This window comes from Papio anubis, chromosome 8 (assembly GCF_008728515.1).
Source record: "Papio anubis isolate 15944 chromosome 8, Panubis1.0, whole genome shotgun sequence".
Taxonomy (NCBI): domain Eukaryota; kingdom Metazoa; phylum Chordata; class Mammalia; order Primates; family Cercopithecidae; genus Papio; species Papio anubis.
Window position 1 is genome coordinate 69,366,730 of NC_044983.1, and position 18,402 is coordinate 69,385,131.

At 37.9% G+C, this 18,402-nt stretch overlaps 1 protein-coding gene across 12 annotated transcripts in view; it reads right to left on the reverse strand.

The window, feature by feature from the left end:
- STAU2 (staufen double-stranded RNA binding protein 2) overlaps positions 1–18,402 on the reverse strand; it is a 333,041-nt gene that overhangs the window by 273,329 nt on the left and 41,310 nt on the right. For 11 of the 12 annotated variants that reach the window (XM_031669627.1, XM_031669631.1, XM_021942426.2 and 8 more), the window contains one exon: positions 507–666. In XM_031669627.1, the coding sequence (XP_031525487.1) occupies positions 507–666 (160 nt within the window). Of the gene's footprint in view, positions 1–506; positions 667–17,746; positions 17,860–18,402 lie in introns of all 12 variants that reach the window. The other variant, XM_021942431.2, reaches the window with a different exon arrangement.

Genomic DNA, 18,402 nt, shown 5'->3' on the forward strand with positions numbered 1-18,402 from the left:
GCTAGCCAGGCTGGTCTCGGAATCCTCACCTTGTGATCCGCCCACCTCGGCCTCCCAAAGTGCTAGGATTACAGGCGTGAGCCACTGCTCCCAGCCAAATTTGTGGGTTTCTTAATAAATGTCATATAAATGTTCTAAACTGAATATCAAGAGCCAAGCTCGGTGATTCACACCTGTAATCCCAGCACATTGGGAGGCCAAGGTGGGCAGACCACCTGAGATTTTTAGTAGAGACAGGGTTTCACCATGTTGGCCAGGCTGGTCTCAAACTCGTGACCTCACGTGATCCACCCACTTCAGCCTCCCAAAGTGCTGGGATTACAGGCATAAGCCAACACACCAAGCCTCCTTCAGTTATTTTTATGCTACCGCCTATGTGTGTGTATAGGCATGGGCATATGTGTACTATTAATACTTGCTCACTCTGTTACTGGCCTGCTATAAATGAAACATACAACGAGCAGAACACATAGCACACAACATAACAGAAGGAGTCACTGCCATACCTGGGTTATTGTTAACATTACTTTTGGGTGGCTTCTGAACCGGTTTGGGAAGCGTAGATTCAGTCAAAGCTTTATTGGCAACAGCCTGTTGAGCCTTCTTTATACTGCTGCCTTCGGATTCCCATGTCTGCTCACCAAGACTCAGCTGCACTGAGAACATCTTAGAAAAACATAAATGGACAAAGAAAACATTAAGAATTTTCCAAGAAATAAAATGGGCTGTCTGAGAGAAAAATAAACATCATAGAATCAGAATTTTAGAGCTAGAGGTGACCTTACATACAGATCATATGCAACAAAATCTTACTCTATCTAGCGAAGAAATTTTAAGAGAGTACTAAATTCTGTTCTATCCTATCCAAAAGCTTAGTAGCAGACCTAGGTGTACATTTTGGGTAGAACAAATTGAGAAGCAATCTTTCCTCTAAATGGAATCACAATGTTAATGTCCTTCAAATGGTCCTCAAAAAAGTAGAATAAGTACAAAGAATAAGAGAAAACTATAAGAGAAGCCAAAAGACCATGTGTCTATAATTTATAAAATCTAATTCCTTGAATGTTACATTTAGCACAATCTAGGCAATGAGTCAGGCAATTCTATTAAATATTATACTACAAAAAAACTCTGAATCTCCACAACAAACATTGAGCCAATCACTAAATTCTGTCCATTTTAACATCATAAATATTTCTCAAATCTTCCTCTCTCTGCCAACTGGATCCAGCCTTTCATCATCTTTAGGCTGGACATAATATCCTTCCTGCTGCTAAAACTATCTTTCTAAAACACAAATCCAATTTCATCACCCCAATCAACAGCAGGTTAAAACCCTTCAACTGTTCCTGTTTTAGCATGGCACAAAGGCTCTACCTGTGCATCCTCATCTCACACACATCCTTCCTCTCACATGTCCTACATTCCATTCTCACTCTATTTCCATATGAGCCCCCAAACCTATTCTTCACCTTTAAAATTTAGAATCAAGTTACATGATATGCACATAATTGGTTTCACTCCAGACTGCTTATGACTTTCTAGGAATACTAGGGATTAACTTAAAATTACTTATTAATTACAAAAAATATGTATTATTGCAGAAAGGAGATCAGATACCTTCACTAAGTCAGCATCACCAATAATCATGCAAATTGACATCATGTACCCCCTGATACGATCCAATGAGAAGTACACATCAACAACCATGTAGTAATCTTGGCCAAAAATGTTTAATCTGAATCTAATCATAGGGAAACAATCAGAGAGATCTAGATTACAGGATATTCTATAAAACAAATGGCCTAGGCTCCAAAAATGTCAATGTCATAAAAGGTTAAAAAAAAAAAAAAAAAAAAGGCAGGGAGGACATTAAAGAGACATGAAAAGACACGATAAATACAACTCATGATCCTTGATTATATCTGAAATGGGAAGGGGAAAAAAAGCTATAAAGGACATTTAGAGGACAACTGGGGAAATGTGACTATGAACTATATATTAAGTAATAGGTTTAGCCAGGATTAAATTTCTTGTGTGATTAACAGTATTGTGGTTATGAAGAAGAACGCCTTTAGTCTTACAAGACAGACATGTAAGTATTTAAAAGTGAAGTGTCATGGTAGCTGAAATTTACTTTCGAATTGTTCAAGGAAAAAGTGTATGTCAATATAGAGGGAGCCAGAAATAAAGTAATGTAGCAAATGTGGCAAATAAATTAACAATCAGTGAATCTAAAACATACATGAGTGTCTATTACACCCCCTTTCCATTTTTTCTGTAGATTTTTAATTATTCAAAATAGAGAATTGGGATTTGTCATTTGAAATTCACAACATAAACATACCTGTTTAAAGTGATTAATTTTTCTTTTATTATAATTCAGTTTAAAATATATACCTAAAATGTATCTTTAATATCTGTCTGGTTTCGCAATGATTTTTCAATGACTAGCTCTTTGTTTTCCTTCAAATTTCGGTATTTAACAAAGAACTTTGCCAAAAATAAGAAAGTTTGAAGGTTTCACATGATATATATAATATATATAATCTTACATATAGCTCATATGCTTGAAAACAGAAATACCCAAATAAATGACCTTGAGATTCCTGATTGCATCAGGAAAGCATATTAAATTTACTCTGCATGTCTCCAGATCTGACCTCTCCCAAACAACAATCACATAAATCTAATTGTCTACTTGGTATTTCCACAAACTCAAGAGGTAAAGGTCAAACAAAACATTGCCTCCTCCACTCTACCCGGTCCAAATCAGTTCATACCCCAAAATGTTGCATTCATTATCTCCCTACAGTTCAGGTTCAAACCTCATTAGTTTCCTTTATCCTTGCCTTCCTAAGGCTTATTTAACATCTCATAACTCTTCCTTGTAATTTCTATTGTCACCTCCTTAGTCTAAGGCTCCTATATACTCAGACTCAATATACTTCATTTAGCTCCTATCTCTAATCTTTCCTGCCTTCTAATCATCCAGATGTCACCATTTTCCCAATCTCATGAGCCAGACACCTTTGAGAGGTCTTCCCTTCTCTCCTGCTTCCAATTAACAACTATTGATTCAACTAAATGTTTTTCAGACCTGGCCTCCTTTCTTTATACTAAGATATATACATGCACCAATGTCTTAGTGGAGAATATCAGTACCTCTCCCCTAAACTATCACAATACCAGCTGTGGCATATAAGAAATAGGTATTTGGTCTGTGGCCCTGGTTCCTAACACAGAGCTCCCAAAACCTTGTAATTTCTCGAGGGACAGGAGAGCTAGGAGCATTTTTGTTCTAATATTTGGTCTTTGATCCCAATTTCTAACACAGAGCTCTTAAATTCCTTGGAATTTCCCGGGTGACAGGAAATTTGTATTCTAATGAGCCAACTCTTGGCAGGCCCCTGGATAGAGAGCTAGTCTGAGGGCTAGTCACCAGAAAAACTAAGCCATGGTTAGAAACTTCATTTTTAGCCCCACCCCATTCCTATCCGCCATGGAGGAAAGAGGGGCTGGAAACTGAGTTAATAATCAATCATGACTATGTGATGGAGCCTCCGTAAATATCCCTAAAACATAGGGTTCAAAAAGCTTGCAGGCTGAACACACTGAGGTGCTGCAGGGTGGCACACCCAGACAGGGCTTGGAAGCTCCATTTCCCTTCTCACACACTTCATCCTATGTACTTTTTCTTTTTTTTTTCCCCAGAGATAGAGTCTTGCTCTGTTGCCCAGGCTAGAGTGCAATGGCACAATCTCGGCTCGCTGCAACCTCCACCACCCAAGTTCAAGCAATTCTCCTGCCTCAGCCCCCCAAGTAGCTGGGATCACAGGCACACGCCACCACGCCCGGCTAATTTTTGTATTTTTAGTACAGATGGGGTTTCACCATGTTGGCCAGACTGGTCTCGAACTCTTGACCTTGTGATCCACCTGCCTCAGCCTCCCAAAGTGCTGGGATTACAGGCATGAGCCACCGCGCGCCCGGCCCTCCTATGTACTCTCTATCTGGCTGTTCACCCATATACTTTAGAATATCTTTTATAACAAAACTAGTAAATATAAGTATGCATTCCCCTGAGTCTTGCGAGCTGTTATAACAAATTATGGAACCTGAGAAGAGGGTGCTGGGAACCCCCAGTTTACAGCCAGTTGGTCACAAGTTTAGAAGACCCAGATTTGTGACTGTCATGTGAAGTGAGAGCAGTGTTGTGGGACTGAGCCCTTAACCTGCAGGGTCTACACTAACCATGGGCAGTTAGTGTCAGAATTTAGTTAAACAGTAGGACCATCCAGTCAGTGTATGGGGACAATTCAAGAATTTGCTGGCGTGGGAAAAAACCCCACATATTTAGTGTCAGAAATGAAGTGTTACAGCCAGGTATGGTGGCTTATGCCTGGAATCCTAGCACTTTGGGAGGCCAAGGTGGGAGGATCACTTGAGCTTAGAAGTTCGAGACCAGCCTGGGTAACACAGAGAGAGCTCGGCCCTAATAAAAATGTAAAATATTCTCCAGGCATGGTGGTGTGCACCTGTAGTATCAGCTACTGAGGAGGCTGAAGCAGGGAGATTCCTTGTGCCCAGGAGATCAACACTGCAGTGAGCTATGACTGCACAACTGTACTCTAGCCTGGGCAACAGAGCAAGACCTTATCTCGAAAACAAATTTTTTAATTAAAAAAAAAAAATTTAAGTGCAGTGTTGAAAGTATAGAAAAAAAAATTCTTTCTACTATCTTAAAGCAGTTCCCTTAATATCAGACTTTCCCATTGAAACTACCATTCTCACCACCATCAACATGAACTTTCTGTAAAATGTAAGTATTTCCATGACAATCTTAAGCTTTTCTAAAATCTCTCTTAAGATTCCTACTACAGTAAAAGTTTAGTAGTTTTAAGACGGAATGCTGGAGACACACTGTTTATGAATTTAAGCCACAGCTTGACCATTTACTATGTACAACACTGGGCAGTCAATTATTCTTTCTAACTTTCAGTTTCTTACCTCTTTAATGAAATGGGGCCAATAAGAACACATGGTTAGTTGTGAAAATTAGGACAAAACGGTGTAAATGCCGCCATTTGAAAGTCAGAGACTGTCAAACTAGATAAAATGCAAAATCAAACTACATGCTACCTAAAAAAAACTGTACTTCCAATATAAAAGCACATACAGTTTTAAAGTAATAGGACAAAAAACATATACTCACATAAATCAAGGAGAAATTAGAATGGCTATATGTATCAGACTAAGTGGATTCCAGAGTAAAGACTGTTACCAGTGGTAACAAAGGTCATTTCATATGAATAAAGAAAGCAATTAAGAAGACACTGTTATCCTAAACATTTAGGCACCTAATAACACAGCTTAAATAAATGAAGCAAAAACTGACAAAACTTAAACTAGAAAATTGACAATTAAAGTCAGATTTAATACTCCTTATCAAAAACTGATACAAGCAAAAAAAAAAAAAATCACCAAGAATATAGTACAGTTGAACAACACCATCAGCCAACACAATCTGATCAACACTGTTAGAATACTCCAACCAAGAAAAGTAGAATATACACTTGTTCTCTATTGTTCACAGAGCGTTTACCAAGACGGACCATTTTCTGGGCCATAAAATAAGTCTCAATAAATACAAAGAATTCAGACCACACACAAAGTATGTTCACTGGGTAAAATTACAGAGCAGGGTAGAGTAAAATTACAGAGGAGGGTAGAGTAAAATTACAGAGGAGGGTGGAGCAAGATGGTGGAATAGAAGCCTATACCAATCATCACTCCCACTGGAACACCAAATTTTAACAACTGTGGACACAGAAAAGCACCATTACAAGAAACAAAAATCAGGTGGACAATAACAGTACCTGGCTTTAACTTCATATTGCCAAAAGAGGCATTGAGGAGGGTAGGAGAGTCCTGAATTGCCAACACCAACCCTCTGCCACACTCCCAGCAGCAGCCATGTGGTGTGGAGAGAAAATATGTACACTCTGAGAAAGGAGAGCACAGTATTGGAAAACAGTACATTAAACTCAGTGCTGCCCTGGCACAGCAGACAATGAAGACGTGCTGGGCTCAGCCAGCACCTGCATAGGGAGGGAGGATCTGGACCAGCACGAACTGGAGGGGAATTGCCCATCATAGCAGTTGGAACTTGAATTTCTTGGCAAGACTTGCCACCACAGGCTGAAGTGCTCCAGGGTCCTAGATAAATTTGAAAGGCAGTCTAGGACTATACTTCTAGGCAACTCCTAGTGTGAGGCTGGGCTTACAGTGAACTAGGACGGCACACAACCTAGGCAGACACCAGCTGGAATGGCTAAGGGAGTGCTTATGCCATCCCTCCCCTAACCCCAGGCAGTGCAACTTGTAGCAACAAAAGTGTCTACTTCCTTCTGCTTAAGGAGAGGAAAGTGAAGAAAAAAGAGAACTTTGTCTTATATTTTGGATATCAGCTAAGCCACCATAGGATAAGGCACCAGGCAGAGCCGTGAGGCCCCCATTCCAGGCCCTAGCTCCAGGACAACATCTGTAGACACACCATGGGCCAGAAAGGAACCCACTGCCTTGAAGGTAAGAACTCAATCCTGGCAGGATTCATTACCTGCTGACCAAAGAACCAATGGGTCCTGAATAATCACCGCTGATACCCAGGGAGTATGCAGTGGGCCCTGGGCTCTGACATGTGCTGGTTTCAGGGGTGACCCAGCACATTCCCAGCTATGGTGGCTATGGTGAAAGACTCCTGTTTAAGAAAAGCAGAGGAAAAAGTAAAGGGAATATTGTCTTGTGCCCTAGGTACCAGCTCAGTCACAGTGGGAAAGAGCAAAAAGCAGGCTCTTGGGGTCCCCGAGTCCACACCTACGCTGGACAGCATTTCCGGATCTACTTCAGGGAGCCCACTGCCCTGAAGGGTGAGCCCGTGGACCAGTGGTGGTGTTGGTAGCCACAAGGAGAGGTTCCTGTGCCTGTGGAAAGGGGAGGGAAGAGTGGGAGAACCTTTGTATTATGGATTGAGTGCCAGCTTAGCCACAATAGAAGAAAACATCAGGTAAATTGCTAAGGTTTTTGATTCCAATCCCTGGCTCTCAGACAGCATCTCTGGACACACCTGGAGCCTGGGGGAAAACCCGCCACCCTGAAGGGAAGGGCCTTGGGCAAGGCCAGTGCTGTGCTGGCTTCAGGTCTGACCCACAGCAATCCCAGGGATGATGACCAAAGAGGTGCCTGCATCACCACACCCCCAATTCCAAGTGACTTAGCACTCCAATTTGTTTGGGAGAAAGTAAGGAAAAAGAACAACAATCTCTGCCTGGTAATCCTGAGAATTCTTCCAGATCTTATCCAAGGCTGCCAAGGCTATACCTCTAACAAGTCTCCAAAAGCCACAGCATTGTTGGGATTGGGGCCCACGACCGTTCAAATTCCTGAAAAGCCTTCCCAAGGACAGGCATAAACAAGCTCAGACTCTGAAGACTACAGTAAATACCCAACTGTTTAAAGCCCAGACACCAACCAATATCTACAACCATCAACACCATTCAGGAAAATATGACCTAACCAAACGAACTAATATAAAGCACAAGGGATCAAACTTGGAAAAAGAGAGATATATGACGTTTCAGGCAGATAATTCAAAATAGCTGTTTTGAGGAAACTCAAAGAAATTCAAGACAACACAGAAAGGGAATTCGGAATTCTTATCAGATAAATTTGACAAAGAGATCAAAATTAAAAAGAATCAAGCTTATATTCCAGAGTTAAAAATGCAACTGACATGATGTGGACTACATCAAAGTCTCTTAACAACAGAACTGATTAAGAGGAAAGAATTAGTGAGCTTGAAGACAGGCTATTTGAAATTACACAGTTAGAAAAGACAAAAGAAAACAAAATAAAAAGCAATGAAGCACACCAAAAACATCTAGAAAATAGCCTTAAATGGGCAAATCTAAGATTTACTGGCCTTAAAGAAAAGGTAGAAAAAGAAGTAACAGTAGAAACTTTATTCAAAGGGATAATAACAGACAATTTCCCAAACCAGAATGATAACAACATTCAAATACAAGGTTATAGAACACCAAGCAGATTTAACCCAATGAAGACTACCTCAAAGCATTTAAGAATCAAATTCCCAAAGGTCAAAGATAAAGAAAGGATCCTAAAAACAGCCAGAAAAAAGAAAAAAATAACATACAATGGAGCTCCAATACAATTGGCAGCAGACTTTTGTTTTTTTGTTTGTTTTGTTTTGTTTTGAAACAGAGTCTCGCTCTGTCACCCAGGCTGGAGTGCAGTGACACGATCTTGGGATCTTGGCTCGCTACAATCTCTACCTCCCGGGTTCAGGCAATTATCCTGCCTCAGCCTCCCGAGTAGCTGGAATTACAGGTGTGCACCACCATACCCAGCTAATTGGCAGCAGACTTTTCAGTGGAAACCTTAAAGGTTAGGAGAGTGTGGCAAGACATATTTTAAGTGCTGAAGGAAAAAAACTTTCACCTAGAATAGTATATCTGGTGAAAATATCCTTTAAGTACAAAGGCGAGATAAAGACTTTCCCAGACAAACAAAATCTGAGGGATTTCATCAACACCAGACTTGTTCTACAAGAAATGCTAAAGGGAGTTCTTCAATCTGAAAGAAAAGGGTATTAATGAAAGAAGAAATCATCTGAAGGTACAAAACTCACTGGTAATGGTAAGCATACAGAAAAATACAGAAGAGTAGAACACTGTATCCGTGGTGTATAAAGTACTCTTAACTGAAGTAGAAAGATGAAATAATGAATCAATCAAAAATAACAGCTACAACAACTTTTCAAGAAATAGTGAAATAAGACATAAAGAGAAACAACAAAAAGTTAAAAAGCAGGCAGCAGGGACAAAGTTAAAGTGTAGAGTTTTTATTAACTTTCTTTTTGCAAGTTTGTTTATGCAATTGTGTTAAGCTGTCATCAGTTTAAAATAATGGGTTATAAGATAGTATTTGCACCAGCGCAGTGGCTCACACCTGTAATCCCAGTACTTTGGGAGGCCGAGGCAGGTGGATTGCTTGAGGCCAGGAGTTTGAGACCAGACTTGCCATCACAGCGAAACCCCATCTCTACTAAAAATAGAAAAATTAGCCAGGTGTGGTGGAGCACACATGTAACCCCAGTTACTCGGGAGGCTGAGGCATGAGAATCACTTGAACCTGGGAGGCAGAGACTGCAGTGAGCCAAGATCACGCCACTGCACTCCAGCCTGGGAGACAGAGCAATACTCTGTCTCAAAAAAAATAATAATAAAATTTTTAAAAAATAAAAAAATTTAATTTTAAAAAGATAGCATCTGTAAGCCTCATGGTAACCTTGAATCAAAAAACATACAACAGATACACATCCAAAAAAAAAGCAATAAATTAAAGCATACCACCACAGAAAATCCTTTCACTAAAAGGAACACAGGAAGAAAGGAAAGAAGGAAGAAAAGACCAAAAACCACTGGAAAACAAGTAACAAAATGGCAGGAGAAAGTTCCTACTTAGCAATAATAACACTGAATGTAAATGAACTAAACTCATTAGTCAAAAGACACAGAGTAGCTGAATGGAGGCACAAACAAGATCCAATGACCTGTTGCCTACAAGAAACACACCCCACCTATGAAGACACACACAGATGGAAAAGAGAGGGATGGAAAAACATATTCCATGGCAATGGAAACACAAAAGAGCAGACATAGTTATACTCGTATCAGAAAAAGGAGTACAGATTTCAAGACAAAAACTCTAAGGAGAGACAAAAAAAAGGTCATTATATAATGATAAAGGTGTCAATTCAGCAAGAGGATATAACAATTGTAAATATATACACAACCAACATTGGAGCACTCAGATACATAAAGCAAACATTATTACAGCAAAAGAGAAAGATAGACCCCAATACAACAGCTGGAGACTTCAACACCCCACTTTCAGCACTGCACAGATCTCCCAGAAAGAAAATCAACGAAGAAACATCAGAGTTACTCTGCACTATAGACAAAATGGATCTAATAGATATTTACACATTTCATCCAAAGGCTGCAGAATACACATTTTTCTCCTCAACACATGGATCATTCTCAAGGATAAACCATGTTAGGTCACAAAACATGTCTTAAAACACAGAAAAGAAAGAAAGGAAAGAAAGAAAGGAAGAAAGGAAAACGAAAGGAAAGAGAAAGAAAGAAAGAGAGAGAGAGAGAAGGAAAGAAAGAAAGAAAGGAAGGAAGGAAGGAAGGAAGGAAGGGAGGGAGGGAGGGAGGGAGGGAAAAAGAAAAGAAAAGAAAAGAAAAGAAAAGAAAAGAAAAGAAAGAAAGAAAGAAAGAAAGAAAGAAAGAAAGAAAGAAAGAAAGAAAGAAAGAAAGAAAGAAAGAAAGAAAAGAAAGAGAAAGAGAGAAAGAGAGAGAGAGAGAAAGAGAGAGAGAAAGAAAGAAAACCTGAATTAATATCAAGCATCTTCACTGACCACAATGGAATAAAACTACAAATCAGTAACAAGAGGAATTTTGGAAACTACACAAACACATAAGAATTAAACAATATGCTCCTGAATGACCACTTCAGTGAAGAAATTAAGAAGGGAATTGAAAAATTTCTTGAAACAAATGATAAACCAAAGCCTACAGGATACAGCAAAGGCAGTATTCAGAGGGAAGCTTATAGCTATATGCACCTACATCAAAAAACTGGAAAAATTTCAAACAAACAATCTAACAATGCACCTTAAAGTTAAAACTAGAAAAATAACAGCAAACTAAGCTCAAAATTAGTAGAAGAAAAGAAATAATAAAGATCAGAGCAGAAATAAATGAATTTGAAATGAAAAAATTATACAAGATCAATAAAAAAAGTTGGTGTTTTAGAAGATAAACATAATTGACAAAGCTTTAGCCAGACTAAAAAAAAAAAGAAAGGCCCAAGTAAATAAAACCATAGATGAAAAAGGAGACATTACAACTGATACAATAGAAATTCAAAGGATCATTAGCAACTACTATGAGCAACTATATGCCAAAAAATTGAAAAATCTTGAAGAAACAGACAAATTCCTAGACATATACACCCTACAAAGATTGAACTAGGAAGAAATCCAAAACCTGAGCAGACCAGTAACAAGTGAGGAGATCAAAGCAGTAATGAAAACTTTCCCAGTAAAGAAAAGGCCGGGACCCAATAGCTTCACTGCTGAATTCTACCAAATATTTAAAGTGGAACTAATACCAATCCTACTCAAACTATTCTGAAAAACAGAGGAGGAGAGAATGCTTCCAAACTCATTCTATGAGGCCAGTATTACCCTGATACCAAAAACCAAACACACATCAAAAAAAAAGAAAAAAAAAACCCTACAGACCAGTATCTCTGATGAATATTGATGCCAAAACTCTCAACAAAATACTAGCAAACCTAATCCAACAATACATTTAAAAGATCATTCATCACTACCAAGTGGGATTTATCACAGGGATGCAAGGATGGTTCAACACACACAAACCAATCAATGTGACAAATTATATCAACAAAATGAAGGACAAAAACCATACATTTCAATTGATGCCAAAAAAGCATCTGATAAAAGTTCAACATCACTTCGTGATGAAAACTCTCAAATAACTGGGTATAAAAGGAACATGCCTGAACATAATAAAAGCCATATATGACAGATCCATGACTAGTATCATAATGAGCCTTTCCTCTTAGGTCTGTAACACAACAAAGATGCCCACTTTCACCACTGTTATTCAAAATAATACTGAAAGTACTAGCTAGAGCAATCAGACAAGAGAAAGAAAGAAAGGGCATCCAAATTGGAAAAGAAGAAGTCAAATTATCATTGTTTGCAGATGATATGATCTTATATTTTAAAAAAACCTAAAGACTCCAACAAAAAACTGAAGGGATGGCCTGCCCCTCCACACCTGTGGGTGTTTCTCATTAGGTGGAACCAGAGACTTGAGAAAAGAAATGAGACACAGAGACAAAGTATAGAGAAAGAAAAGCGGGGGCCTAGGGGACCGGCGCTCAGCTTACAGAGGACCCAGCCGACACCGGTCTCTGAGTTCCCTTAGTATTTATTGATCATTATCTTTACCATCTTAAAGATAAGGGAGTGGCAGGATAATAGGATCATGGTAGGGAGGAAATCGGCAGTAAGACATATGAACAAAAACCTCTGTGACATGAATAAGTTTAAAGGAAAATGCTGTGCCTTGAGATGCATATGCAAACATCTCCATAAACCTTTTAGCATTACTTCAGCCTATCACATGGGGAGAAACCTTGGACAATACCTAGCTTTCCTAGGCAGAGGTCCCTGTGACCTTTGGCTGTATACGTGTCCCTGGGTAGTTGAGATTAAGAGAATGGTGATGACTTTTAACCAGTAAGCTGTCTTCAGGCACTTGTTTAACAAAGCACATCCTGCACAGCCCAAAATCCATTAAACCTTGAGTCACTGCAGCACATGTCTCTTGCAAGGACAAGGTTGGGGGTAGGGTCACAGATTAACAGCATCTCAAATACAGAACAAAATGGAGTCTCTTACGTCTACTTCTTTCTATATAGACACAGTAACAGGCTGATCTCTCTTTCTTTTCCCCACAAAAACTATTAGAAAGATAAACAAATTTAGTAAAGTTGCAAGATACAAAATAAACATACTAAATCAGTAGCATTTCTATATGCCAACAGTAAACAATCTGAAAAAGAAATCAAAAAAGTAATCCCATTTATAATAGCCTTAAATAAAATTTAATACCTAGGAATTAACTCAATCAAGGAAGTGCACAATCTCTACAATAAAAATTATAAAACACTGATGAAAGAAACTGAAGAGGACACAAAAAAATAGATTGGAAGAATCAAAGCAACCTACAGACTCAACGCAATCTCTATCAAAATATCAATGACACTCTTCAGAAAAATAGAAAACACAATCCTAAAATTTATATAGAATCACAAAAGACCCAGAATAGCCAAGCTATCCTGCGCAAAAAGAACATAACTGGAGGGACCACATTACCTGACTTCAAATTACACTACAGAGCTATAGAAACCAAAACAAAATGGTACTGGCATAAAAACAAACACACAGACCAATGAAACAGAATAGAGAATCCAGAAACAAATCCACACACCTACAATGGACTCATTTTCGACAATGGTGTCAAGAACATACACTGAGGAAAAAACAGTCTCTTCAATAAATAGTACTGGGAAAACTGGATATCCATATGCAGAAAAATGAAATTAGACCCCTATCTATTGCCATATACAAAAAAATCAAATCAAAATGGATTAAAGACTTAAATCTAAGACCGCAAACTATGAAACTATTACAAGAAAACATTGGGGAAAATCTTCAGGACACTGGAGTGAGCAAACATTTCCTGAGTAATACCCCACAATCACAGGCAAAAATGGACAAATGGGATTACATCAAGTTAAAAGCCTTCTGCACAGCAAAGGAAACAGTCAACAAAGTGAAGAAACAACCCACAGAATGGGAGAGAAATATGTGCAAACTATCCATCTGACAAGGTATTAATAATCAGAATATATAAGAAGCTCAAATAACTCTACAGGAAAAAAAAATCTAAAAATCCAATTTAAACAGCAAACAGGTATACGAAAAAGTGCTCAACATCACTGATCATCAGAGAACTACAAAACAAAACTACACTGAGATACCATCTTGCTCAAGTTAAAATGGCTTTTATCCAAAAGTCAGGCAATAATAAATGCTGGCAAGGATGTGGAGAAAAGGGCACCCTCATACGTTGTTAGTAGGAATGTAAATTAGTACAACCACTATAGAGAAGAGTTTGGAGGTTCCTCAAAAAACTGAAAATAGAACTACCATACAATCCAGCAATCCCACTGCTGGGTATATTCCCAAAAGAAAAGGAATCATATATTGAAGAGATATCTGCACTCTCATGTTTGTTAGGAGTGCTTACAATAGCTAAGATTTGGAATCAACCTAAATGTCCATCAACAGATGAATGGATAAAGAGTGGTATTTATACACAATGGAGTACTATTCAGCCATAAAAAAGAATGAGATCCTGTCATTTGCAGCAACATGAATAGAACTGGAGGTCACTATGTTAAGTGAAATAAGCCAGGCACAGAAAGACAAACATTGCATGTTCTTATTTGTGAGCTCTAAAAATAAAAACAATTGAATTCACAGAGAGAGAGAATAGAAGGATGGTTACTAGAGACTGGGAAAAGTAGCAGGGAGGATGAAGGGATGGGATGACGGTTAATGGGTACCAAAAAAAAAATAGAAAGAATGGATAAGACCTAGTATTTGACAGCAGCACACAGGGGGACTATAGTCAATAATAATTTAATTTTACACTTTAAAATAACTAAAAGAGTATAATTAGATTGTTTGTAACACAAAGGATAAATGCTTGAGGCTTTGGATACTCAATTTCCATTACGTGATTGTTATGCACTGCATGTCTAATCTATCTGAAATATGTATGTGAAAAAAAGATTAGTAGCTGCCTGGGGTCTCAGGTACAAAGAGAGATGATTACAACAAAGAATGAGAAAATTTTGTGAGATAATGGAAATGTTTGTTCTTTTTTTTCACATAGAAATTTTGGTACATGCAACGTACCAAATACATTGTATGCATTGTATACATGAGATACCAAAATATCTCATGTACCACATAAATATATACACCTCATAAATATATATACCTACTATGTACCCACAAAAATTAAAAATAATTTTTTAATTAAAAAAGAGACAAAGAACATTATTATTGATAAAAGGGTCAATTCATCAAGAAGATAAAACAACTATAAACATATGCACCAAACAGAATAAAGAACTCCCAAAACTGAACAATAAAACAAACAACCCAATAAAAAATAATGGGCAAAGATCTGCACAGACACTTCACTAAAGGTATACACTGATGACAAACACACAAAAAGATGGCCAACATTATCAGTCACTACGGAAGTGCAAACTGAAACCACAATGAGATACCACCACATACCTATTAGAATGGCTAAAATTAGAAAGGCTGACTATATAACCTGTAGGCAAGGGGGCAGAAAAACTAGAACGCTCATACACCGCTGAGGAGAATGTAAAATGGTAAAACTACTTTTGCAGAAAAAAATCTGGCAATGTCTTAAAAAGTTAAACATGCATCTGCAACATGTTCCTGGCACTCTTATTACCAAAGAAACAGAGAAAATAAAATAGAGAAAGAGAAAAGGTAATATATGCCTGATATGGTTTGGGTCTGTGTCCCCACCAAATTTCATGTTGGATTGTAATCCCCAATGTTGGAGGTGGGGTCTGGGGACTGGATCATGGGGGTGGATTTCTCATGAATGGTTTAGCGCCATCCCTTGCTACTGTCCTCACAATAGTGAGTTCTCATGAGATCTGGTCATATAAAAGTGTGTGGGACCCCCGCCCCACCCAATCCCCACATTGCTCCTGCTTTTACCATATGACATGCCTTTTATTTCCACCATGATTGGAAGTATCCTGAGGCCCCCCCCAACAAAAGCAGATGCTGCTATGCTTCCTGTAGAGCCTGCAGAACCATGAGCTAACTAAACCTCTTTTCCTATAAATTAGCCAGTCTCAGGTATTTATAGCAACACAAGAATGGACTAACACAATGTCTACGTGAAGACTTCTATACAGATGTTCAAATTAGCTTTATTATAATAGCAAAAAGCTAAAAACAATCAAAATATGCATCAACAGATGAATATCCAAAAAACGAAGTATGCTATATCCACATAATGGACTACTACTCAATAATAAAAAGGAAGAAATAATGACACACAAAAAGCATGAGCAAACTCAAAATAACTATGCTAAGTGAAAACGGTCTGGTAGGAGTACATACCATTATATGATTACATTTATATAGTTTTAGAAACTGCAAACTAATCTACAGTCACAGAAAGCAGATTAGTAGCTGTGTGGGGTCCCAGGTACAAAGAGAGATGATTACAACAAGGAACGAAAAAATTCTGTGGGACACTGGAAATGTTTGTTCTTTTTTTTCCACATAGATATAAAGCAGAAACAATACTTTTGGCATGGGTTAAATTATGAAAGAAATCAGTTTGCATTGCTTCAAAAAATGTTCTCCCATCTTTTTAGTATATTCTCTCTCATGACTCTTTACTATATTTCCCTTCCACTATCCTTACTCTCTATACGCCCATTGCAAATGTACATAGAAAGAAAATGATGATTTCATCGTGTCTGAAAATTATGTATTCAAGAGGCATATCCTACAGCTCAAAATCTCTGTTCTAGCTCGATACTCATCCAATTGATGAAATCCCCTCATATAACAATCCCTACATACAATCAGCCAAATTCAAGATGTAGAACATTTTATAGGACAAATTACTCTATTTCTGCAACAAATCAATGTCATAGGAAAAGAAGGGATGGGGATAAAGGGAGTGTTAGTATTAATAAATAAAAGAGACCAAAGAGATATAGCTACCAAATGTAATACACAATCCTTGTTTGGACCCTATTTGAATAAAGCAAATGTAAAAAGACATTTTTAAGTCTAATAAAGATGGATACAGACCATGTATTACATAATATTTGGGCTTATTAATCTACTCATAATGACGGTGCAGTGGGCAATTTTTTTAAAGGTCCTTATCAGTTACAGATGCATACCAAAGCACTTATGAGGGAACAGACATAATTCTTTTAAGAACTTCAGTTGAAAAAAGTGGGTAGGGGGTGGTAAATAAATTTATCTTGGCAAAATATTGATAATGTTGAAGTTTAACATTGGTGTCTATTTCAAATTTTTCATAATAAACTAAAATTAAGTTTTTTTGTTTTTGTTTTTGTTTTGTTTTTTTGGTTTTTTTTGAAACAGAGTATCCCTCTGTCTCCAGGCTGGAGTGCAGTGGTGCGATCTCGGCTCACGGCAACCTCCGCCTCCCACATTCAAGCAATTCTCCTGCCTCGGTCTCCCGAGTAGCTGGGACTAAAGGTACACACCACCATGGCCAGCTAATTTTTATAGTTTTAGTAGAGACAGGGCTTCACCATTTTGACCAGGATCATCTTGATCTCCTGACCTCATAATCTGCCCACCTTGGCCTCCCAAAGTGCTGGGATTACAGGCAAAAGTAAGATCTTAAGATGTTGGTGGGTTTCATAATGAATGTTATGAGACAAAGCTCCTAACAGCATGATATGCACCTTATTTATTTTCAGTGCAGGAACAGAGCCTGTCACATAGTAAATACTCAACAGACCTTTTACTAAGTGGTTGTTTTAGTCCTATATATGACTAATAAGCAATAATATAATTATTTGAGTACCTCCATCGTCAACACAATGCTGAAGAACTTACAAATTGTCACTCCATTATACCACTTTATGAGGTATTATATTACTCCATTTATAGATAAGAAAACTGAGACTTTAGTTGTTCAAGGTCACACAAGCTGGGCAATGAAGGGCAAAGATCAAGCTGGGCAACTCTAACAAAGATTTTCTTTTTTTAAGACTATTTGGTTTAAGGGCCAGTGAATGACACTGCCTCCCTCAGTGATACCCTTTCCAAAGTAAACCATCTCAAAGTATCAGCACTAGTGCAATTTACTTGAAACTTAGCCATGCCTACCAACAAATTATCAGAATAGGAAAATAATGGAAAAGAAGAAAATACCATTTTATGTTATTCATGGCTCTCTTCCTCATATTCTAATTAAAACAGCCTTCTTTCGAGATTTGAGCAAACCAAAACAATAATCTGTAGAAAAAATAACTGTATACAGGTACCTAGGAAACAAAGCAATATTACAATAACTCCCATTATTATAAGGTATACTAACTTGTTTCAGAGTTCAATTAAAAACTGAGCAGAAAAATAAAAGAAGGCAAGGCAAAGATCAAAATTATTTTTTTAATAGTCACATATTAAAAGTTGTTCAGAATCTGTGATACTCAATGGGGGAAAGAGGAAAGCATATAAACGTAAGATAGGTCACTACCTGTCAGCATGATATATGAGAAGATAATTCCATACCACACTGAAGACATTAACCTCTGTCCTGCGTTTCCCAACTCTGGCTGTACTTTTGAGTCACTTCATAGCTTTAAAAAATTACTGATGTGTGGGCTTCACCCAAGACTGATTAAATTAAGGGGATGAGACTCAGGCATAAGTATTTTTTAAAGCTCCCAAAATGATTCCAATTAACAGCCAAAGATGAGAACCACTTATCTATATGTCAGCATATGTGTAGTGTGTGTGTGAACTGCCATATAATTAAAGTACCGACAAAAAAAAAAAATTTTTTTTTGAGACCAAGTCTCACTCTG